The 24,931-nt window shown below is 39.0% G+C and overlaps 1 protein-coding gene across 2 annotated transcripts in view; it reads right to left on the bottom strand.

The window, feature by feature from the left end:
• Nucleotides 1-24,931, bottom strand: part of B4galt6 (beta-1,4-galactosyltransferase 6) — a 57,173-nt gene that overhangs the window by 20,900 nt on the left and 11,342 nt on the right. The window contains exons 1-4 of one of the 2 annotated variants that reach the window (XM_076836683.2): nucleotides 23,475-23,551; nucleotides 20,172-20,288; nucleotides 12,441-12,554; nucleotides 458-582 (exon numbers count right to left, since the gene is read on the bottom strand). In XM_076836683.2, the coding sequence (XP_076692798.1) occupies nucleotides 458-582; nucleotides 12,441-12,554; nucleotides 20,172-20,271 (339 nt within the window). In that variant the 5' untranslated portion in view covers nucleotides 20,272-20,288; nucleotides 23,475-23,551. Of the gene's footprint in view, nucleotides 1-457; nucleotides 583-12,440; nucleotides 12,555-20,171; nucleotides 20,289-23,474; nucleotides 23,552-24,931 lie in introns of those variants that run through there. The other variant, XM_076836682.2, reaches the window with a different exon arrangement.

Below are 24,931 nucleotides of genomic sequence, written 5' to 3'. Positions count from 1 at the left end.
GAAAATCAGGATATTAATATCCTCTCAGTGAGTTCTCATAGATCCAGGAATTTGTGGGGCTATGCCTGCAGGTCTGTAGTTATTAGGGGCACCTGCAGGAGGCAGAGAACTTAGCTCCCTTCCAAACAGAAAGAAAAACAAAAAGAACCCACCAAAAAGGAGGAAAAAAATCTGTTTTCCAAATCAAATTCAAGTGATGTATTTTTTTTTACTGTGGATTCCTAGGGACTGAACACACAAGCGTATGTTTTATATGTGCACAGGAACATTTACAGTCTTCATAAGTAACACTGTTATATTACAGTGGAACCGTAAATGCCTATGCATTAAACACTGAATTTATCAATAGTTAATGATATTCTACTATATATTTTGAACCAAGTGCAAATTTTTTCAAATACATAGTAATAATCACATTATTAAAAAAAAAAAAAAAAAACAAAACAAAACACCTCACCTTCCATCTGGGTTTACAGTCCTTTGGCCTCCAGTGACCTCCTGGCTCAATATCCAAATCCTTAGAGAACAGCTGATGAACTTCATCAAAACTGACTTCACTTACATTGACACTGAGGAATCCCCCTAGAAGTCAAAAACATGAAAAATGGTTTTAATTTTTTTTATTGCCTCTAAGATACACAAAGGACAAACAACAATCAGTAGGGTGATGACATAATCTAGTTACCAGCACAGTAAGGTCTACTACTGTTTTCACCACATAATTATTAGTAGCACCTTTCACTTTCAGCTGACAATTCATATGGCCACCCCAAAGAAAGTCAAGTTCTTTATCTAACCTTTTGCTTTTAAGTAATATACTGAATATTTAATATTTTTTGAAAAAATGTTTGCATGTTGTTATAGGATATTGTTGCAATTTAACAACCATTCAAGTGTTTTAGAATTATTTTTAGGTTTAGCCTTTTCAGCATAGGGGACACAAATGAAACAGTACTTGAGAGTTAAATAAGTAGTCAGATTGGGAGCTGAATCCCAGCTTCTACTGGGACAATAACTTAATATTTCTGCCTGGGCTTCTTCATCTGTCAGGGAGTGCAGGGATGCCTATCTCCCACTGTGGTTATATCCACTACGTTAAATACAGCTGGTCCTCTGTATCAGCCAGGTTCCACAGCCACAGATTCAACAATCTTAAATTTTTAAACATTCCAGAGGAAAAAAAAAAGAAATGCATCTGCACTGATCATGCACAGACTTTTTTTCCTTGTCATTATTCCCTAAACAATATAGCATGACAACCATTTACAGAGCATTTCCATTATTTTTGGTATTATACGTAATCTTGTTTTGGTATATGTAAAGAGGATGGGTGTACGTTACAAGCAAATACTACACCATTCTATAGAAGGATTTTCATATTATGGGTAGGGATGGTCCTGAAACCACTCCCCTTAGATACTGAGGAAGGACTGTGATCTGTGAGATCAAGTACAGTGCCAGGTAAAAATCAATAAATGTTAGCAACTGTCACCATTATCTACTGACATTTCTTTTATTTTTTATTTTTTGGGTGCTGGGGATTTAATTCAGGGCCTCTTGCATGCTAAACATATGCTCTACTACTGAGGTATACCCCTGCTACTGACATTTCTTAAGAGAGGATATTTGCAAATATAATTCAACCCACTTATTTTGAGTATCAGTCCTCTTGGTCCACAAAACTGAAAAACCAGAGACTTCTAGATGTTCCTGGTGTAACTAGTGCTCACTCACCAAATTAACAAATATATATTACTGGAGATGCTTTTCACTAATAGTGTTCTAATGTAACCCTTTAAAACAGGAATGAATCTTGATGGAAAAATTTTTTCTTTCAACTCAGTCAAAAACTGATACAGGAAGCTCTGTATCTTTGCCTGAGCATTAAAACAGCTGCATGATCACTATGCCCCTTCAAAGCAATACTGTCCATGGTGTTTCCAATGAAGGCTAGTAGGATAAAACCACAGTATTCTTTTTACAGACAGACTCTTAATGCCCACATAGGTACAAATTGCTCTAAAATTCCCTCTGGGCCAAATTCTTCCGTCCAAGTTCCTCATCTCATAAAATACAAGCCAACCAATGTTGAGATTTCCCATGTCAAGTCTTCTGAGCCTCGTGTGGCCATGATTTCACATAAAAAACACTCAGTTCCTCTCCAGAGAGCCCCTTCCCTCCTGCTACCGTACATTCTACAATGTTTTTATAATGGCCTCTCTTCCCATTCCATTTCCTTCTGATTAGGCAGGACCATCAGTAGCATGGAGGCATGCCAGAGAGAAGTGATTTTAGTTGCAAATGCCTATGATTTCAAGAGTAAGCTCGGAAAAAAAAAAAAAAAAAAAAAAAAAAAAAAACTGCAATCTGCTAATGTTTGCCTGTTCTGCTGACAAATTTACGGTCCTATATGAAATACCACCCTTGAGTGTAACAAGATATATACAAACTAGCTAATCTTGGAAAGGTCGAATTTACGTAATGGAATGAGACCTATGAACTTGGAAAGAAAGGGAAAGTTAAATATAAGAGTGATCAGTCAACACAAATACAGACTACCATGACTCAGCTGACAAAAACAGAATCTAGCACTGTAATCAAATAAAATTCACGCAAATAAATCTGATGCATTTAATAGTATGCATGATTGCTAAAATGATAGTGATTAGGCTAAATAATAAGCAGTTCATGTAAGTAACTGAAGCTGGCAATCTTTATGCACTGTTAATCCAAATTTTTTTTTTCTTTTTTCCAGCTTTATTGCTTCAACAGCTGTAATCATCATTGTCAGCAGTTTTCTCCAGCATCATCTGCAGTTTAATTACCATCTTCAATGCACAGGCACTGCCAAATTGAGGGGCCTTTTATCTTTCTCCTCGACAGAGAGGGCTTCCTGTGTCCCTCACTATTCCTGACGCCTGAGGTGCCTAAGTTCACCTTCCCTGTGACTGCCTCCCCATCCATACCCCTCAGAGTCTGACAGCATTGTCTACCTGCTTGTTGCTCTTTGCTCTGAGTCCTGACATCCTGCTGAGTGAACACCAACAATGACCCAGTGGCACTGGGGTGGTTCTTCCAGTGGTAACAGCAACATCACTATGCTGGGGAGGAAGTGGGGGAAGAAAGCAGTCTTCCCAAGACAAGCACCACCACCACTAGGTATTTAACTCAAGGGTTAAATAAGCAGTCAGACTGACTGGAAGCTGAGTCCCAGCTTCCACTGGGACAATTACTTAATCTTCCTCTGTCTTGGCTTCCTCCACTGTCCGAGTGCTGTGATGCCTGTCTCCCATGGTGGTTATATCCATACACAAAATACAGTTGGCCTTCTGTATCAGCAGCAACAACTCAGAGAGGAGATCCTGTGCATGGCCAGGGAAGGGAAGAGGGTATGCTACAAGAGGGGGCCAAGAAGCAGCACTCAGCAGATAAGCTAGTGGTTATGGGCTATCCCCAAACTGCCTTCAGTAGAAAAGAAAAAAATCTCTCCTGGGAAGTCTGTGAGGCTCGGGGGACTTAGGTCCCCCACCAAGGCCACTTTCACCTCTCTTACAGATGGATATCCTCTCGGGTTTAAGTGTGCCAGTGCTTTAAGAAAGCATTTGAAAGCAACTGCTGTGAATGAAGCAGGAGAACATACATCCTTCTTTAAGGTACTTGGAAAGAAAGCCACTTGCCTAGCCAGCCTCCTGATTTCACTAGCTGAGGTTTCAAGGGCAACTAAAGAGGGAGGATCCGCTGGGCTCCATAGGACTCCCTTCTCTCCCATCTTCACAGTCCACCTGTGCTAAATCTGACAGCTTCAACCAGGAAGAAGTGCTTTCTTCCTTCCTTTGGAGATTTAAAGTTCAAAAATAAATAAATATATTGACTGAAAGCTGTTTTACTTGGTAGTGTGATTTACTGGAATAAATTTTATTATTTGGAAGGTGGTGCTGGCTATTTGGAAGGTGGTGCTGAGGTCAGAAAGGAAATAGCACGAGAACTGAGAGTCTGGAGAGTGGAGGAGCTGCAGCCTATCTGGAGGGTAAAGGTGAAGAACAGGGATTCCCACACAAGGTTAGGCAACCTGTTAGTCAGGTAGCCAAGCCTACTTGCTTTGCTGCTGTTCCATGTAAAAATAATGTGCTGTGCTACTGGTTATGTGGGAACATTTATTATTATAATTTCCTAATGTTGAATTTGCAAGACATAAAATGATAATGGCCCTGGGCCTGTTAGGTACACATGGGCCCAAATGGCAGGCTTACTGAGGTGTGGATTAAAATGTGTCATATGACATGATTCAGAATTTTTCTATTAAAATATAATTCTTAAAATAACAAATCCTCAATACACACAAATTGCCTATACTTTGTACCATTTCAAGTAAAATTTAAGGCATATAACATGTAGGCAAAGAGTTCTTTTCTCCATAAATCAGCAGTTTTAAATGGCTTCTTCACTCAATCTAGGGCCTGTATTTTTTGTTATCAAAAGCCTAATTCCTTGGCCTCTGTCAATGTTTTGCCCTCAGGGTTTTAAATGTGCACAGCCCAAAGCTCTGGTGACAGCGTAAAAGACCTGAATATCCCCCAGAAATGTCCCTTCAGATGAATTCCTCTCCAAAGTCAGAGCTGAATTTTTATGATAAGATGTCATGTTCCCTCCCCCATCTCCACGCTACCTCCTGGGTAGAGCTCTGAGGCTGAACAGTTATGAGTCATCCTGCCATTGGTCACCTACTGTACCCTTTGAAGCCAACATTAGCAACTCTCTATTTCAAATGCTTTACTTATGCCTCTCCCTTTCTAGAATTTTAAACTTCTGCTTAACAAATGATTTCTTATTCAAGTATTCTTTAAATGACCAACCTCCAAGCGTAAACTGTCCAGGCTCTTGTCTCCTAACCTGACCACAGCACACAGTTCCTAACACCTGTTTTCCTCCCTTGCTTGTGGTTCTCCTTGATTTACTCTGAATGACTAACTGTTCCTTGGAGTCAACGGTCTTTGCTCTCTGTCCGCTTCACAATCTAACCAATGAGCCCTTGGTCCACTCCTAGAGGCCTCAAACCCTTCATTAAACTTATTCAAATTGGTTTCCTACTCTCTATAATAAAACTGACAATCTCCTTCAAAGACACAATCCAGACTTCCACCCTCCCTGATTTCCAAGACACATCCGTTCATGTTTTAGCATGCTAACACAGAGACATACCCTGTAATGTGTGCATGAAATGTGCTGCTTCGTTCTTGTTCCCAAATAGCTATTATAAAATTAATAACATGTCTTTCAAGAAAATACAGTTTATCATCGACTCCTACTGCCTTTCCAAATGTGTTTTTGAACCATTTAATTGCCAAGAAATTTCCATATGCTACCCCTCAATGTTCCTTCTAGAATGCCCTCTCTAGTTCTTCATCTTAAGGATACCATATTCTTCCCTTTTAATGTGTGCTAAGTGAAAGGTGCTCCCGTTCCCAGGTCTATAATCTTGAAGGCTGCCACAAAAGAACGTATTTACACAGACTCATACCTGCACTTTACAAACCATCATTTATTTCCTTACTCCATAAATTCACCCTCTTTTAAAGTTTGTGCCTGTAGTCACACCACCTTCTCCATGCAGCCGTTTCCTGACAGGTAACCTTCTCGCCCTGTGCACCACCCCTGAGCAGCACCCCTGCTTCTACATAGTAACAATCACCGTTGCCTGGCACCAGCTGCCTGTCAACTCTGCCACCACTACACACTCTCATAAACCTTTCACTTGCCCACCACTTGCCTCCCATGAGATTCCTTCTGCAGCCTTATGAACATAGAGGCCTCTCTGCTTTATCTCCATCTTTTTCTCTCTACCTATTCTCCAAATAAAGTGGTTTGCTTCTTTGGGGGTGGGGGGTATGCTTATTTAAAATGTAGATCCCCAGCCTCATCAGCACCTGTGTCAGTAGATGCCCAGGGTCGTGTTTGTGGCCATCAGTTTGATCTGGGTACATTTCAGCTACTTGAACTGTTGATGCAAGTCCTGCCTGCCAGGCGAAGATGCCATAACCCATTCTCCAAGCCCCTCTGGCAGGAATTCATGAGGTCATGCATACCCAATGGGACTGTGGAGCAGGAAACGGCATGAGGAAAGGGGCAATTTGCAACTTTATCTTTCAGGAGAAGTGGAGGCAGAAGCATGTGCCTTTAGGGGCACCAGATGGTGGCACTTCTATCTCCAGACCTGAACACTGCTGGTGGGAGCCATGAGTTCTGCCAAGGGACAGAAGAGACACTTCACAAGGTGGCCTAGGCCTTGTTTCAGCTGCTCAAATTCTGAACCTAACTCTCCAGACAGTTTTTCAATAGATTCCTTATATTCATAAATCACATAAAGTATATTCCATGGTGTGCAACCAAGAACTAAGACTTTTGCTATAGGTCTGGGGTTTGGCTGTTAGAAGCCTGCTTTTTTTTTTTTTTTTTTTTTTTTTTTTTGGTTGGGGGCAGGGGTAGGGGAAGAGTGGAACTCAGGGGCACGAGCAATGAGTCACATCTCCAGCCCTATTTTGTATTTTAGAGACAGAGTCTCTCACTGAGTTGCTTAGCACCTCACTTTTGCTGAGCCTGGCTTTGAACTTGCCATCCTCCTGCCTTAGCCTCCCAAGCCGCTGGGATTACAGGCATGTACCACTGTGCCCAGTTTAGAAGCCAAAATTTTTAACAAGCATCCCAGCTGATCTGGGTCCAGGTCATCCCTGAACCACCCTCCAAGAAACAAAGCTCTATGGCCTTCACCCTATCACAGAACCCACACACTCACCACCACCCCAAACCCCCTCTCTTCCAGACCTGCCACCCAGGGGCTGCAATCCTACCCTGGAGCATTTACTTTCCATTCTCATATTCTCTACCTAAAAAATGGCACTGAGGAAAACCACATAAGCACAATTTTAATCCCATCACTAGAATGAGAATACTTCGTATATGGCCACACACATAGCAAATGTTCAACAAAAAAAAGTGTCACACGATGTGTGCCTTTGATCCTCCATGGGGGCTTTCTGACTCTTCTTTTCTATCAAAACTTTCTCAATATTTGTTCCTCCCTCCTGAGCTGAAGGGTGCAAAAATCCTTGGCTGCTTCTGCATAGGCGCAGTGGGCCCGCTTCCTCAGACAGGGAAGCAACATCTCCTCCACTGCACTGCCATGTGGCCTGGGGGGCTTCCACCTCCTCCCACAGTGAAAGCTTCACCCTCAGGGAGCTTCTGTTTTCCTTTCATGTTCTCTAGAGACCTCCCACCTGCCACTCTCCCTTATCCTTCTCATCCCTCTTCTCCCAATCCTTTTCTCCATAAAGTCTACAACCCACGCTCCTCTACCTCTTCCTGAGGAGTCCTTCCCTGAGCCCCACCTCCCAGGTTCCTTACCCTCATTCCCTTTCCTCCAAACTTTTTTTTTCAACTAGTTGTTACATACATCTGATCATTTTTCAGGACTACACACTTGACTTCTTACCCCAGTGGACTAAACAAAACTGCTTGCATTAACCTCCTACTTGCCTTTCCACAGTTGCTCATTCTACCTGCTTCTTTGAAGAGGAAACAATCTCTCCTCGAAATGCTTTTCTCAGTGGCTCCTGGGACACTGTCCTCTGACTTCTCTCTGTCTTGACGGTTTCCTCTTCTGAACACGACTCGGCCCCAGGAGTGCTGATCCTCCTAGGGCCCCACTCTTCGCCTTCTTCCAGTTGCACTTCCTCTTGTCTGCAGTCCAGATCTCGCCCATGAAACTCAGACCCCAAGTTAATTTTCCTGAACTTCAAACAAAACATGCCCAACCAAACTCATTAACTTCCTCATTCTATTCCTGTGATGTTTACCCTGGGCTGCTTCTTTCAGTTAACCATCACCAAGTCAGGAAGCGAGAAATCAACCTCAGTCCCCCAGTCAGTCTTGACATCTAGCCCTGGGCACCCTGAAGCTCCTTTCTTGTGCCTCTTCCTCTCTAACACCACAGCCTTAGCTCACGCCCTTGTCCTTTCCTCTCTAACCTCTGCAGGAAGTCCCTCACTGGTGTCCCCGATTCCAGAATTTCCCCACACTCATCCACTGTTGAGCTCTCATCTGAATCATCTTTCTGAAGCACATTCCTAGTCCATCATTCATGTGCCTAAAGCCTTAGATGGTTTTCCATTCCCCTACAACAGTGTTTTTGCTTTGAGTTTTGTTCCACCCTTTTTGCCCCAGACCCTTTGAAAACTGTGTGCTCTCATCTGAGAGAGATGCACACAGGCTCATAAATCAACCCTGCATACAAGCTCAGGGCTCTGCTCCCCCTGAAGCCCAACTCACGGACATCGAGGGATGCCTTTACACAGTGCTTTGCACAGGGCATTGCACTTCCCTGAGCAGTGTGGCCTCCTGCACACCCCACTTACACACCCCCTCCAGCTGCAGCACGCTCCCTGTTGCAGGAACACACATAGCCCCCTCAGGTGCTGATGGCCTTCACAGCTACCCACTGAGCTATCTTGAAGACCCAGCTCCAGTGTCCCTCTCTTACTGCTGTCTTCCCTGAGCCTCATCTATTACCTTCCTAGTGGCAGCTGCCCTTCTCAGTGTGTTGCCTGTTTCCAGCCAGCACCCTGAGGATCCTACCCGGCTTTGTTTCTCCTCTGCCTGCCCCTGTGAATACCCAGAATGGCTGGGCAGCTGCTGTTCAGCCATCGTTCCTTTACTCTAAAATGGCTCACATCTGTCTTTTTATAATAAGCATACGCATGACGGCTTGTCATATGAAGCAGTAGTTGAATTTTCTGAAGTTTGTCCATTTTTCCCCTCTTTGATGATTTGCATTTGAATTATTTAAAATCACCTTAAAAAGCCCTTGTACCTTTTGTTATATACAGAAGCTAAGCAACTACAGGAACTATCAGGTTAAACCATAAAGGCAACTATTGCACAAACAGCAGGAACAGCATATATAAATGTCATTGCAAATGTAATTTGTTTGAATAAGAATTAGAAGATAGGAAAACGTAAGGTAAGTCTATATATTTTAATGCAGAGGGCACAGCTAACACCATCTATTTCTACCTTACCCAGACAAATCAAACTCAAACTTCCTTGCAAAGCACTTAATGTTTTTTGCTCTAAATAGGATGAAATTTCTATTTTACTTGGTTGGAATAGTCTTATATACAGTCAATAAAGCTGAAAGTGGATTTTCCCTCTAGTGAATCTGCAAATGATAATAGTTAATGAAGTATTCACTCATACTCTTCATATAAGTAATATACATTAAAATAGATTTCACAGTGTAACTAATACTAAATATCAAATGGCTGAAATCCATGAAAATATTTTATTCTTAATTTCAATTTGAAAAACTCAATGGAAAACCAGTGCTGGTAGTCCCAATGCTACACAGAAAAATCATGAAGGATTGACAGCTAGATCCTCAGGCACTTTAAGTTAACTTCCCTTTTGGTAATTATATGTAAATTAAATATCACTCATACTTGAATGGTTTTCATCCAACTGGATATCATTCTTTACATAAATTCCCTCTCCTATTTGAGAAGGTATTACATTCAGTTATTGTGTGTGATACAACATTTTACATTAGGTATTTTGTTATGTTTTCTATTATCAATGGGAAATATCCTGTTAATTAAGGAAAATACTAAGGATGTTTAGTTAACTGTAAAACAACTCCACACATTTCTCCTTGGTTTCCAATTCCTTTCATCGTAAAATCTAGGTCCATCATTCAAAGAAGAAGGAAAAGGGATTATTAAATGAATGTCACCCAAGCTTCAGGTACTGTGCTTCACTTTCTCCAAACACTCTAAAGATAGCATTATAATCTCAGACTTTACAGATAGGTAAAAACAGAGGCTCCCCTTTGCACAGGTCACATGACCAGTGAAGGGGCTCTCTCTCTCCTAGGTGGCTTATGCAAAAAATTTTTGACAGAATCCTCATTATGCTGGTTGTACCCATGGTCCCTTTCTCAAGTGTTACCTATGTATCAACTTATTTTCTACCAAATAACCCAGTCCCCTGGCCACCACTACCTGGACATGAGACTGATTGGTGTTGGACCCAAAGCTAGCAGCCTGAAAGGAAGCCTGCCTTGAAAAAGTGGCTGCCAAACCAGTGTGATCTTCCTTGTGAAAGAATGCAAGACTTTAAGGAAGGCAGAAGAAAGCAGTTCCAGCACCAAGTCAGCAGAAAGGCAGCCACAGCAGCCATGAAGCAATCCCTGGAGCTCCAGGGCAGAGGTACTTACAATAAGCTGCAGGACTGGAAGAGTGGAATGCTAGCACCAGGGGGCTGGCAGGCAGACACTTTACAGCTGTTTAATTAGTACTCATAAAGCACTAATTAAGAAAATGGTAACTAAACCAAAGACAGAAAGATTTCCTAAAACCATAAATCCCTGAATTTGCATATTATGAAGAAGAAATTACTGTAATCAATATTTCAACAGAACATTACCCAGTGGTTTCAGTACTGCAGACAGAAACACTCATTTTTTTTAGGAAAACAAGGCTGTAATAACAAAGTTATGAAAAACATATGGCCACAAAAATCTCTGTCAGCAGAGATAGCAAGGTCAGAATCACTCAAGAATTTGTTCTTTAGAACAAGTGACTAGGCCTCAGGTTAGATCAACAAAATCAGAAATTTACAGGTTGGGCCCACGAATAGTAAAAGCTCCCCAGGCAATTCTATCAGGTAGCCAGAAATGAGAGTCACTACCTTAGATGAGGTGGTGGCAGGGCAGTCAAAGTGTGGCTCAGGGATCATCAGCATTAAATATGTTAGAATGAAAATTCTCAGCACCACCTTGGACCTACTGAAACTGAAATTCAATCTGGCACTTTTACAAGATCATTAAGGTGATTCTGAGATAACCTCCGGTTGGAAAATCATGGTCTTAGATGACATAGAAAGGTAAATCTTTTTTTTTTTAGGCTGGCCTTGAACTTATGATCCTCCTGCTTTGGCCTCCTAAGGCATTGGGATTGCAGGAGTGTGCCACCACATCCAATCACTTTCCTCTTAATTTTGAAAAAATATAAGTTTAAAGTATACAATATCTGGGTCACTACCACATATTATATGCAGAAGTTAACAACAAAATATTAAAATTATTAGGAGGGGATAAAGGTATTTGTATAGCCTTGGAATAAGAAAAAGCCAAAAACATTGCAATGACTGACACACTTGAAAATCATAATTTTGAACATTTATAAAATAAAAGACTCCATTAACAAAAAGAAAAGACAAGTCCAGGACTATTAAAAAAAAAAAAAAAAAAAGATACTTCAACACACAGAGAAGACAACAGATCACTGCAGGAATATAAAGAATCCTCCAAATCAATTCAAATACCTAATAACCAACAAGGAACCAATAAAGCCCAAGCAAGTCACATGGGAGAAAATTCAAAAACAAATATAAAAATTTACTTAAGCCTACTAGTAATAATGAAAGTAAAAACTAAAACATTTGTTAATCTATCAGGTCAGCAAAAATTAAAAAGTCCATCAATATCAAATTGGTACATTTATGGAAATATGGTATAGCTGCTTAGAACAATTTGAAAAAATATGAAAAAACCAAGCCAGCAGAGCCAGTAATTCCACCTCAAGCACATACGCATATATGCACAGGAAAATCGGAACCACGCACAGATCTATATTTTATTCATTATTATTATACTATTTTGTAATACCAAAAACATGAAAACAACCTAAATGTGTGTTAGCTGGTAAACAGATAAATATGATACATTTATACAAAAACATACTCTTCCACAGTTAAGCAATAGTTAAGAAATACATTATATCTATATGTAACACATGGATAGTTCTCCAAAAAAAGTAACTAAAGAAAGCAAGTCAGAGTCAAATATAATTTATAAGACCATTTTTATAAATTATTAAAACTTTAGAAACTGAATATTTTTCAAGTATCTAGCATCTACCTAAGTTTTAAAAATTTTTGAAGAGCCTACAGGAATACACACAAAAGAAGTGAGGTGCCTTCTGAGGGAGAAGATGGAAAAACAGCATCAGAATGGTGATCCAAAAGGACTTTAGCTCAATCTGTAATGTTCTAATATTTCCAATAGGAAACTGAGACTACACATTACTCTCACAAAAGCTTTTAGAAGTAAGCAAGCCAAATTATAGTTTTTAAATATGGATGGTAGGAATACGGGTGTTCGTCATTTTCTCTTTTATTATTTTTCTTCCATTTTCTCTTTTGTTATTTTTCTTCCATTTTTCAATCACTACCATCCAAAAAGTTGCTCTCCCTTGCAAAAAAAAAACAAAATTACATGCTGCATAATATGAATATTATCACCCACAGTTGTAATGTGCTCAAATCATGTGGCTTTTTTCTTTTTGTAATAACACAAGTAAACAGATAAGTCAAAATTAGCTCACACTTACGCATGTAAGGCAGTTTTTCTGGGCAGGGAAGGAATGGTGAATATGTGAAGTTTTCCGGGAGATACGTTGTTGTTTGAACAAGATAGTCACTTGAATTATTGCCTTCAGGATAATCTTGGAGAGAGAGAAGAAAGTTATAACCAAAAAAAACTGCTTTCTGCTTTGCTTCTAGTATAAAATGTCACTGTCAATGGGATGACTACAATAGGTAATCCACAGAAGTACTTTAAAGCAATTATCTAGAAAGAACTAGAGAAAAGCAAATTGCTGATGGAACAGACACTCGGCAAGATTTCCCAAGAGACGCCTAGAAAGCAGCTTGGCCCCATCCTTTCACACAAACAGCAATACCATTTGCAACCCATTGGCTGGGCCAGATCTAAAGGGAGTACAGAGATGCACCAGGGAATTCTGTCCACTATCTCACAGCCACACTCAACCCAGCACACTGCTACTAGCAGAGGGATGGGACTAATGTTTTCTTAACACCTCACAGTAAGAAAGAAAGATTCACCCACTCAACTTACTTCTCTAACACAGCCTACTCTACACCTTTAAGTCATTCTCAGCCTTCCCGCATCAGCTCCTAGGGAGCCCTGAGGCTATTATTACAGTTTGGTCCATTCTCCTTAGAGTCGGCAAGTTATGCTGTAGATAGAGCAGTGGTTCTGAGCACCAAGTTCAAATCCTTGTGTTCAAACTCTTGCTCTAACAGGTACTAGCTTTCAGGGTAGGACACTATTCAGTTTCTCATCTCTGCATGCCTGCTATTGTCATTTTCAGATTTGTGATAAACTACAGTACATAAAGAGCTCAGAATACCTCTGGGCCTATAAAAAGACCCAATAGTTACTGCTATGAGTGACTGGTTTAGACATGAGCACCTGACCCAGCGTGAGACAATCAGAACCTTAGGATTCTTAAATGTGGAACCAAAGAGATCACGTTTCAATCCCTCTTTGGAACAAAGTTCTGAAATGCAAATCTAAGAACCACAACTTGTCCGTTTCCTGCTATGAAGATTAAGAGAATACAGTGCATACGAGATAAAAGATGGAAGCCATTGACTAAACTACTGTCTGTTAGGGCTGGGGTTGTGGCTCAGTGGTAGAGTGCTCCCCTAGCATGTGAGAGGCGCTGGGTTCGATGCTCAGCATCACATAAAAAATAAATGAAATAAAGGTATTGTGTCTAACTACAACTAAAAAAAAAAAAAAATTGTCTCCTGGATCCAACCAGATACCACAGAAAATGAAGCTCTAACAAACACTTTAGGAAAATGGGAAGATATTCTTTCAATCTTCAATGATCAGCTCCAATGAAAGAGGTAAAAGCCAGACCCTCGGACCCATGGGAAAATGGCAGAAGTATGCTTATGAGGTATGTGAATAGAGTCAGAGCAAACTAAATGTGTCCCCTGTACAAATATTCATTCATTATCAAAACTGAGTTGATGAGGCTACAGCTGAGAGCCAGAAGAGCATTTCAGGACAGAAATACACCTCATCTCCAGGTCCATCTATGAAACAGGGCCCTGCCAAGGCTGCCACATGGAGGTTGATGGACAAAGGCTCCAGACCTCTCTACCAAGGAAGAGACAGAAGCCAGAGGAGAAGGTCCAATTTCAAAAGCTGCATGGAAAGCTCCGTTATTAACTTGACAGGTCATCAATAAGGCATTAACTGTATTGCCAGAAAAAGCAAACACTACAGAGAACGATGCTGGTACAGTTGCTAAGGACAATTCCACCAGGGAGTAGGAAAACCCCAGTAAGAGAATTCCCCCAGCCCTCTCCAGAAGTCCTGGAAGGCATCTAACAAGGAAGATCCCGCAGGCTCTAGGGGCAGGAGAGATTCAATGGGCATGGTTTTGTGTGCCCAGGGACAAAGCCGGGCCAGAGAAACTCCTCCTGGGGCCCACGTTATGCATCCCACCCACATTTATCTATAAGACTTAGAGATACTGGACAAACATAAAACAAGTGTAAGGCAGTCTTACAAGGTTCTGATTCTTTCCTTAAGGTGCTCTTAAAAAATGTAGGTATATCAATTTCAAGTCCTATTTTTTTTATTAATATCTTACATACATGACAATAGTGGAGTGCATTACATTCAAATTATCCATTCACAGCACAATTTTTCGTATTTTAAAAATGGTTTCACCTCTATGGGGACTCTTATTTTGCTAGTGGTAAGCATAAGTTAGATTTCTGTCACCTCAACAAAAAATAGCTAAGATTATTACTGTTGAGTTTTACAGTACCTTTTGGTCAAACTCCTTGATTCATACCTAAGAGTTATTTATATCTCCAATCAACAAATAGATTTTACTGTTTGTAACTTAAACTTTATTTTGCATTCCTATTTCAGGTACACAGGAAGAAAAAAATCACCTACAAAGAACATTCTTAAAAATTACAAGTTTGTCAAAATTTGAAAAATTAAATCAAAGGATTATAATAAAGTCAAAGTAATCCCCCAAAATCTAGAAAGAAAAAAAAAATAAAAACCAAAAAATAAAAGATGATGAACTTAGATGATTCTTTCAGAAACCACAAATCCAAATAGTTCCAAAAAGAAGGCGGGGTGAGGAGCAGGAAGGCAAATAGTCAAAGAAATAATAGAGGAATATTTTGTAGAACCAAAGGACAAGAGGTTTCATACTGATAGGCCCATTGTACCCAGAGAGAAAAGAAAAACAAAGCTCCAAGAGTTCCTTGTAAAATTTCACGATCAAGAAAAAAAAAAAAAATCCTACAAGTCTGCAGAAAGAAAAAACTCATCTACATCTAGTAACTGTGATCAGAGAAAACAATGACATGGGAATATGAAATCCTCTTACGTGTGGTCAATTCATGTTCCTAAACTGCTCAGGAAAAAAAAAAAAAAACCAGTAGGAGATGCATAGAAAGCTTAGCAAATGGGGGTAGAGGCAGGGGGACAAGTACCATTAGTAAAAATAAAAAGATCCACAAAAGCATGTCTACTACTTCGCTTAAGAAAACAAACTACCCTTAATTACATACATATATCTTACTTCCATAACAGAAACAGTCACAATTGATAATAAAGAAACAGCAAAATAAGGGTGGGAGTGTAGCCCAATGTAGAGGGTATGCATGTTTAACATGCTCAGAGCAGGGGGTTCAATCTAGGAGGGAGGGAGGGAGGAACAGCAGAACAGAAGGAAGTAAGCAGAACAGAAGGAAGTATACACAGAGTAAGTTGTTAAAAATCAAAAGTCGCTCTCTTGGAGGATCAGGACTCAGGAAGAGTGTGACAGGAGACTGCTGTTTCTGTTTGATCCTGACTGGGTAATCTATAATCCCAGAAATTTGGTAGGTCGAAGCAGGAGCATCCCAAGTTCAAGGCCAGCCTCAGCCAGTTAGTGAGACCCTGTCTCAAAATAAAAAATTTAAAAGGGCTGGGATATAGCTCAATGACAAACAGCCTCCAGCTTCAATCTTTAGTACCAAAAAATAAAATATATGGGTGTGTGTACTACTTAAAATTTAAGTAATTTATATAATTTGCTTTTCAATATGAATACAACAGAAAGTTCCTCTGCACAAATTACATAGCTCTTGCACTCACAAGCTCTCTTATACTCAGACACAGAGTTCATTTACAGATTTTATTTTTGCATATGCCACCAGAACAGATGGACTAGCTACATAAATATGATGCTTTTTCTTAATCTTTTCAGTCAATTTTTCTTTAGCACCTAGAATATAATACACATTTATAGCAGCTGGAAATGGAGGTTAAATAATGTTGTCCCTAGGGTCACTGCCTTTTTCTATTTAAAAAAACTCATTTTCTTATAATGCTAAGGCAGAAAAATATTAACATTCTCATGTATCCTCAAATGACTTATTAATGTTGTATATGAACTTTAAATCAGAATATTTACTCTGCATAATTTACTAATTTTGTCATTAATACCGGGGCCCCTCTTCTTATCCACATACTATAATTCCATAGGCCTACATCCAACTCACTGAAATTTCATTATTTCAAGCTCTCTAGACATTTCCACAAAACAAACTGTTACAGTCACTCCCCCTGGGGAGTGTGGTGACAGGAAAACCAGAGAGAATTGTTTCACTTAGTTTATTCTAGTGCTAGAATAACTGAATCTTCATAAAAGAATACATTCATAAGTAATTATTTTTTTTAAAAAAAAAGACATGCAACATTATCTTCATTTGCTCTCAATACAGTACTGGAGCTAAACATGTTATTTAGCCACATCATTATAAATGATCATAAGGGCTGTAACACTTACAGAAATGTCTGCACAATCCTGAGCACTTTGTCCAGTGGTATTTACCTCTTTCCAATGAATGATAATATATAACTCTATCCACTACCCAGGTCCTTTGTCTATATACCTCTTTTAATTGAAATTCAATTGTCTTTTATTTCTACCATCCAATAAAGTTGTAGGGCACAACAGGAACATGCTGCAAATAAACCCTTTACAACTGATAATAAAGCCAATGATGATTTAAGCTCTTGGAGATTATACTGTCATAAACCCATAAAAATCATGATTCCTACACAAGTGGTTAGGTGAGCCATGTCCATCAAATATAACCACTGCTTTCAAAATAGGTGACAGTTTTAAAAGGTCACGCATGCCAGAAGCACTTGAGGTCCACCACAATGCTGTTAAGAGGCAGACATTATTTCATCTAATGAATGAATGAAAATGAAACGAGTTCCGGGCCCTTTCCTCTTTCTTCCCATCCAGAACCACACCCAAAGAAAAAGGAAACAAAATGAAAACCTGGACAGGTCCCCTACTCCACACTCACTGGACCTTATCACTTACTGGAAAAGAAGAACAGGACCAAAGGACACCTCCTAAATGGCTTTACTTCTTCTACAAAGGGCACCTTAAAAGGGTGGCAGAAACCCCTTGAGTTCTTTTCTGTTCATCACCAACTTACCCTATCAGCAGAACATGCCCGAGGGTCTCCACGCATATATCCACTAAGAAAGCATACAAGGTTTTCTCTAACCAACCCACAACCCTGACACAGCATGACCCCATCACCTACTTCAGTAATTACTCAATGAGTAAATCTTGTTTTCTTAATTTGACTGGCTCTGCAGGCATCATTAAAGTATGACATGATTTCTGCACAAAAATACATACCTATTTACATTTGATGCCACATAAAGTCACGTAGGGTATTTAAAACTTCTTTTTGAAATTGAATGTACTCATAAATATAACAAGCTATGTACCCTTTATTATTAAAATTTAAATGAGCCACCATGTATTATTAGTCAATTCTCCTCTAGGGCTCAATTAAGCCCTTTGTACACCTTATTGGCCATTATCTCCTTTTTGCAAAATTTTATATGTATTTGTCTGTGCAGAAATAATAGCTGCATTGTAAATAACTATGTTTTCATATCTCCAAGCTTAGAGAAAGCTGTGTGTAAAGGGAGAATGTTTTTCCTAATCTGTGTCTTCCACATCGAGTGGAGTATACAAGCTATACTAACTGTTCGATAAATGCTAGCTAAATGAACCTGGCAGAGCCTCAGGACTGACTACTTTAACTCTTCTCTCCTTAGGTAACAGAACCCTGATTTCATTCTAGCACCAGTGTTCCCAGCTCCATGACTTCATTTCCCAGTGTACTTATATGTGCCCATGCAATTAAGTTCTGGCCGGAGAGATGTATGAAGAAATACTGGGTGGGACTTCTGGGAAGGCTCCTTAAAAGGGGGGGTACCCAATTTGTTCTTCTTCCTTTCATTCCTCCTTCCTATTGAGTCAAGCACAAATACAAAGAACGGAGCCCCAGCAGCCACCGCAGGCTGCGAGTTCACTGCCATGCTATGTGGCAGAGCAGAAGATGAAAAGCAGGTGATGACTTATGAAGAAATCTCCATAACAGCCACAGATGACCAACTTGCAGACTTTTACATGAGAACAAAAAGGCTTTGTAGCTAAGCCATCACCTCCAGGCATCTGTTAGAACCAAACCCATTCCTGTCTCCTAAGGACAGTTTTCCCATTAGTAAAAATAAACTATATGAAAGGTTTTCAAAGGTACATAAAACTAAGCAAATGTCAATCAAAGTATGCACTGGTTGCTTTGTCATTATTGAAACTGTAACTAAGTGAGGGGAAGAATGGATTTCTTTTTTTTTTTCTTTTTCTTTTTTGCCTACTGCTAAAGGAAAGTTTGCCTTGCTCAGGTAATTATTTCTCCTAATTGAACTCAACATCCACACATAACTTATTCATGTCTCAGGAAAAAACTATAATATACACACTTTTAATATTCATACAAATACAGTAACTTAATATTTCTTTCAGTTTAACAGACTTGTAGCAAACACTTTCACACTGGGTGCAGTGGCACATGCCTATAATCCCAGTGACTCAGGAAGCTGAGGCTCTAAACAACTTAATCAAACCCTATCTCAAAATAAAAAATAAAAAAAAAAAAAAGGGCTGAGGATGTGGCTCAGTGGTTAAGTACCCTTGGGTTCAATTCCTGGTACCAAAATAAAAACAAACATCTTTTAAACATCTCCTAAAACTGACCTACTATTCAGTAGGCCTACTGCATCAATGCAGAAAACGGTTAATGAGATTTGTACTGTACTGTACTATTAAAATGTCCACTATATTGAGAGTCTTCCTAAAGGAAATGAAGGCTAAAAAATTAAAGGAAAACAAGAGTGTTTTGATTAGTAGCGTCAAAAACAAATTAAGCAAATGACTAGAATGGATTTTGTAAAAGTATGTGTGACGTTAAATTGCAAACTGGTATGCAATTGGTAGTCTTTCATTTTTTAGCAGGATCTAAAACTACTATATGCCTTAACATACTTTTAAGAAAGAACATTTATGGCTGGGAGGTAGACATTCTATTGAGAGGAGGAAACAGAGACAGCAGAAAAGTGACTGCAGGTCTACAGTGACCCAAGCAACATCAACACACATTAAATCTTTATTTTCAATTATTTAAAATGAGAACACAGAGCATACAACAACTGACAATCAATCCCATGAATCCCTTTAAAGTAGCACCTACAATACTTGCGAGACACTGTGGGAAGACCTCTTCCACAGTAGGAAACCCATTCACACCACATGCACGTTTACAGCACCAAATCATTATTAGCTTAGCCTATTAGATCTTAACTTTTTGTGACTCTAATGCAGATTCTGCTTCCAGATAACATTTTGAAAAGAGCAACTACTGATTTCCAACTTTATAAAACTTCTCCTCTAGCCCCTGAAAAAGGTCATAAAGTTAAGAATATCCTATAATGTAAAACAACTAAGTATAGGGTCAAAGTAGTTGGAAAAACATTTTAGAAATAAGAATAGATATAACAGTAGCACGGCTCATTGAGATGAATAAATTATTCTTTGTGGTTAATTTAAATACAATAGATAAACTGAAAAAGCAGAAGCTGTTCTGTATATTTTACATGTGCAGGAGTGAACTTTTAAGTATCTTTACACCAAATCCCATCACCCTTGAAACCACAGCTTTATATGTATCCTAAAATATGGAACAGACCTAATTTGCACAATAAATTAACCTACCAGTGCACTTAGTAGGAGAAATCTTCATCTCTAACAGGGAGTCACTGGGAGGCAAAATTAGAGTTTCAAAGATCTGGTCAAATGCTCTATGCCTATAAGGGTAAGAAGCAGAAGCCAAGCAAAGCTGAGAGGAAGTTGCCTTACCTGTGCCATTGAGGGTGGCGTTTTTATTTGTGTACAGCCTGATCATATGTCCTATTGTTTTCACATTTTCTCTCAACATTATACCTCGAGCTTGTACCATAAAGAGGTATGTGTTGGCTACAAAAAAAAAAGGAGGGGGGATGTCATTAATATGATAAGCTTATTTAATAATATTCAGAATTAGCCAATAAACAAAGATTGACTCCATTATCATGCCCAAAAGGAAGAAGAAATGTAAGATGACTATTACCTACTTTTTAAAGGTACAAAAACAGATTTCTTAAAAATGAAAAAATTAAAGTGGCAATATCCATCTACCAAATAGACTAAATGAACAAACTGAAATACCACAACAAACTCTTTATCAAAATTATTTTCTACTATTAAATGTATAAAGTTATTTCAAAAAGTTATCTCGTTTTAAATTCCCAAACCAAGTCATAAAACTTTCTTTTTCTAATTTCTACATTAATTCCCTCAAACCAAAAATTCAACAAATATAAGGATTCTTTACTTAATGATGAATATACCACAAACCATAACATTCAGTATACATGAAGATCTTGCAATGGATCCTGTATATTCTTCATGCGTTTGGGAGAGAAGGCTGTTCTAGAATCAATATCTATTTTGGTAATTTCTGTCCAAGAGTTAATTACTTCCCTTTCCATCACAAATATACCTACCACGATCGTGAAAATGATGAGATTAAAAAAATTAATGTACATTTTTTTATGATTTGTCACCTTAGTTCTTTGTAAAAAAAGTGCTTTAAAACCAGGCCCTTGGTTTCCTCCTGGGGAGAAATGGGTAACTATAAACCCAGGGAACTATACACCCAGATCCCCTGCTGGTCCACATTCTGCTACTTTAGTACCTGCCTGGGACACTCACTGGAGCCCAGTTTCCTCACTTTACAGAGGCAGCCCTGCACCAGGTGCCCTCCAAAGCCTCTTCCACTCTCAGTTCTGGAGTCACAAAGCCAGGGTGTCAGAACTCCAATCAAGACAAGAGGCAGAAGCTCATCCCTGGGCAAAATCAAGACTTAGCAAGGGTCACTTAGCGATTCTTCCAATGTTAAGAGAAGTTGTCACTGAGCACAGTAATGACACTCTTCAGAAAATGAATGCTGAATGAAAAAGCTAAGAAGCTCAACTAACTTTCTGGGCTCTGCTCTACTCTCTCCAGGTGGCAGGGAGATGAGAAAAACATGACATTTACTACCTCTCTTCCCATTTTTATGTAAATGTGAACTTGTCCAACTACAAACAACACAGCAACACAGCGTGAAATAAAATGAGTAGAGAAGCAGAGTGATTTTTTTCTTTCACCTACAACCCATAAAGGATAAACAGAAACATCCAGGTTTTACATAAGCTTTACCGCAATCATTTTTTGAGAGTACATCTACCCACTTACTAGAAAGCAGTCCTATAATCAGATTTTACTTGTTTAGACTTGATTTTATTATACTAGGCTATAAACGTCACGAAATTTTATTATATTTTTCCACTTGAATGGACATGAAAAAAAAGAGACAAAGAGAAATAAGAAAACTAAAATAACAGCCATTCAAAAATGTACGAAAACTTCCGATAAAAAAAAAAAAATCACATTAACGCTAATAATTCTACCTAAACCAGGATCTAAAGTCCAACTGAAGGAGGTGGGGAAGGGCATCAAACAGATTATGAACAACAACTGGTTGAGAGCACCTGGACGTTTTTTTTGTTTGTTTGTTTGTTTGTTTTTTCTGTATGTGTGTGGTGCTAGGGATTGAACCCAGGGCCTTGTGCATGTGAGGCATCCCCAATCCTGGATTTTTTTTTTTTTTTTTAACTCAAAACTGCATATGACATTTGTTACCGGTGATATAAATACCTTATATTTGTCCTACATCAAACCATACAAAGGCCACCACAGAGTAGCAGAACTGAGCCAAGGGTGAAAAAAACAAACTTCCAGAAACGATACTGGCCTAAGCACGGAATGCTAGTGAGAACATCTGTGCATTATTTTGTGTCTTGTAAACATAATTTTACAAAATTATACAGCTGGAGAGGTGCAGGGAGGTCAGGCCACAGCTATGTGGACAACCAGGGCACAACAGAATGGAGTAAAGGTAGAAGATTCCCTGTCAGTGGGGGATACAAGAGCAGGAACACTCTGAATGGAGGACAGACTGTCAGACATGTCATGCAGATGCAGGACAATGGAGGGCATAGGATTCTAAAGAGAAGGAAATGAATTAGCATTTACTGAGTACCAACTTTGGTCAGGACTTGAGCTAAAGACTGTAACTAAATATATGTAAATATACACATAATTACATTTCATTTAGTTCTTATAACTCTCTGTAGCAGGGTGAATGGGAGTCTCCAAAAGGATAGTCCACATCCTAATTCCCAGAACCTGCGAATGTTACCACATTTGGATAAAAGTCCTAGCAGATGTATTCCAGTTAAGGATTTTGAGATGAAGAGATCATTCTGGATTATCTGGGTGAGCCCTAAATCCGAGGCAATTGCTCTTACAAGAGAAAGGGAGAAGAGGATTTTTCACACACAAAGGCACATGCACATGAAAGGCAAAGTTAAGACAGAGTAGAACACTGTGATATGGCCACACCCTTGCAAGCAGTCCAGCATGTGACCCTAGAAAAGGCAAGACAGTTCACTCCAAGAGCTGCCAGAGTAAACCAGCCTTCATTTCAGACTTCCAGCCTCCACAACTGTGAGAAAGTAAACTTGGACTGTTTTAAGCCACTCACTGTGTGGCAAGGAGCTTAGCAGTCCTGGGAAACTGATATACCATCCTTTGATAGATATGATGAAAAGAAAAAGCTCAAAAGTAAGTTACACAAGTAGAATCAGAAACTCAGGATTTAAGCACAGATCTGAATGGGGGGAGGGGAGGGAGTGAGCTAGAAGAAGCAAAGGTTCAAAGTCACAGAGGACATGGAAAGACAAGGAGAAAGAGAAACCTGTAATGTAAAAAGTCTTGAGGGAAGTGACAATAAGAGGAATAAATCAGACTTCAATTAACATGAGCAGGAGAAAGCCAGAAGAGACATTTAAAAGTTATAGGAGAGGGCAGGGGATGTGGCTCAGTGGTAGAGTGCATGTCTAGTATGCATGAGGCACTGGGTTCGATCCTCAGCACCACATAAAAATAAAAAATAAAGTTATTGTGTTCACCTAAAACTAAATAAATATTTTTTTTAAAAAAGTTATAGGAGAGAAACAGAGTTGCCAGTTTAACTACTGAACATATAAATAAGTAACATTTTAAAAAGCAAAATACCTTGTGTCTTTACCCCTTACTATTTCCTACAGACATCAGCAATCTTCTTCATATGGTTCATATGCTGAAAAGTTATCTTCTTTCTACATTCAGGGACATGTTCAATAAATCCCCAGACATTACTCATCCATGTTGGAAAAGGAAAAGATATTACCTCTACTGATAGTGGTATAAGCCCCAGGATTAGACCAGACTAAATATGAAATGCTGTTTATACTTTGCCTAGGACTAAGGTATTGCTTAGATTAAAAAAAAAAAAAAAAACTCTAACATTGCTCCAGGCTATTAAACAAACAACTCCTTTTATGTCAAAGTACTATTTAAACAGAGACTATCTGACCATTGTCATTCCAATACAAATCAGATTTTGACTCAGGATCATCTATTGTACAATTACCAGCCTATACTGTCCTCCTGTCCACCTTGCAAAGAAGTCATGAGCTGTGTTCAGAGTTCTATTTTATCAGGCAGATAACAAATAACAATGATCACAAATAGTACAGATCTATTTCAAATCTTAGCCAACAGCTCAAACTTTGTTGCTGTAGACACTAAAAATTAGACAACACGTCTCTATCCCTTCATTTTGCAGTTGACAGTTTTAAATTGTCTGAAGATTATCTGCGCTTGAATACTGATCGTGGTTAAACATTCTCATATAAAAATGGATTGTTCCAATGGCCTTACATTACAGATGCTGAGGCTGGAGAGGTGTTTACCCAACAGATATTTATTGAATGTCTACTATTTACCAAGAAGAGCTAGGAAGTAAGAGGTCCTGTGGATTCCTGCCGAAATAGTCAAGATCCTAAGAGGCACATACTGCCTAAAACATCAGAAGTTCCTTTGCAGCAGATCATGAGTTCAGCCTACTCTGTACATAATTGATAATTCAAAAAGTAGACCCAGAATCCAGTGGTTTGAAAACACTCAAGATACCTGTGAGCCCTGCTGTTGATTCACTGTGGTACTCATATAAAATAATGCGCGGCTTCTTTAAAGTTTTATGGTAGCCCAAGAGAGTTAATGAACCACATTGGGAAAAAAACACAATCAGGAGGAAATGAGGGAATCAGAGAAGGAAACGTGTAGGCAATTAAACAGATTTTAAAAATCTAATCAGGAAACCCAACCACATTACAGACCGAAAAAAAACAAACCATAAGTAAACATGCCTAGGAAACATTATAAAATTGTTCAAAATCAGTAGTTTCAGAGTATAGAAGATGAATGTGAAACAAATCTCCCTACCCACTTGGGAATTCTATTGATATAAGAAAAAATAAATAAAGTGAGAACTATTTGAATTATGTTTTACAACTATCCCCAATCTCCTGGTGTTTTCATGATTATAAAATGCCTTTTAGAATTTCACTTAGTCATGAAAGAAAAACAAGAAGCAGAGAAGGGGATGCTGGACAGGAAATTAACTTCAAAGATTTCCAAATCCAGAGCCC

The sequence above is a fragment of the Callospermophilus lateralis genome, chromosome 17 (genome assembly GCF_048772815.1).
Source record: "Callospermophilus lateralis isolate mCalLat2 chromosome 17, mCalLat2.hap1, whole genome shotgun sequence".
In the NCBI taxonomy this organism is placed as follows: domain Eukaryota; kingdom Metazoa; phylum Chordata; class Mammalia; order Rodentia; family Sciuridae; genus Callospermophilus; species Callospermophilus lateralis.
This window is presented reverse-complemented; position numbering and strand designations above follow the sequence as displayed.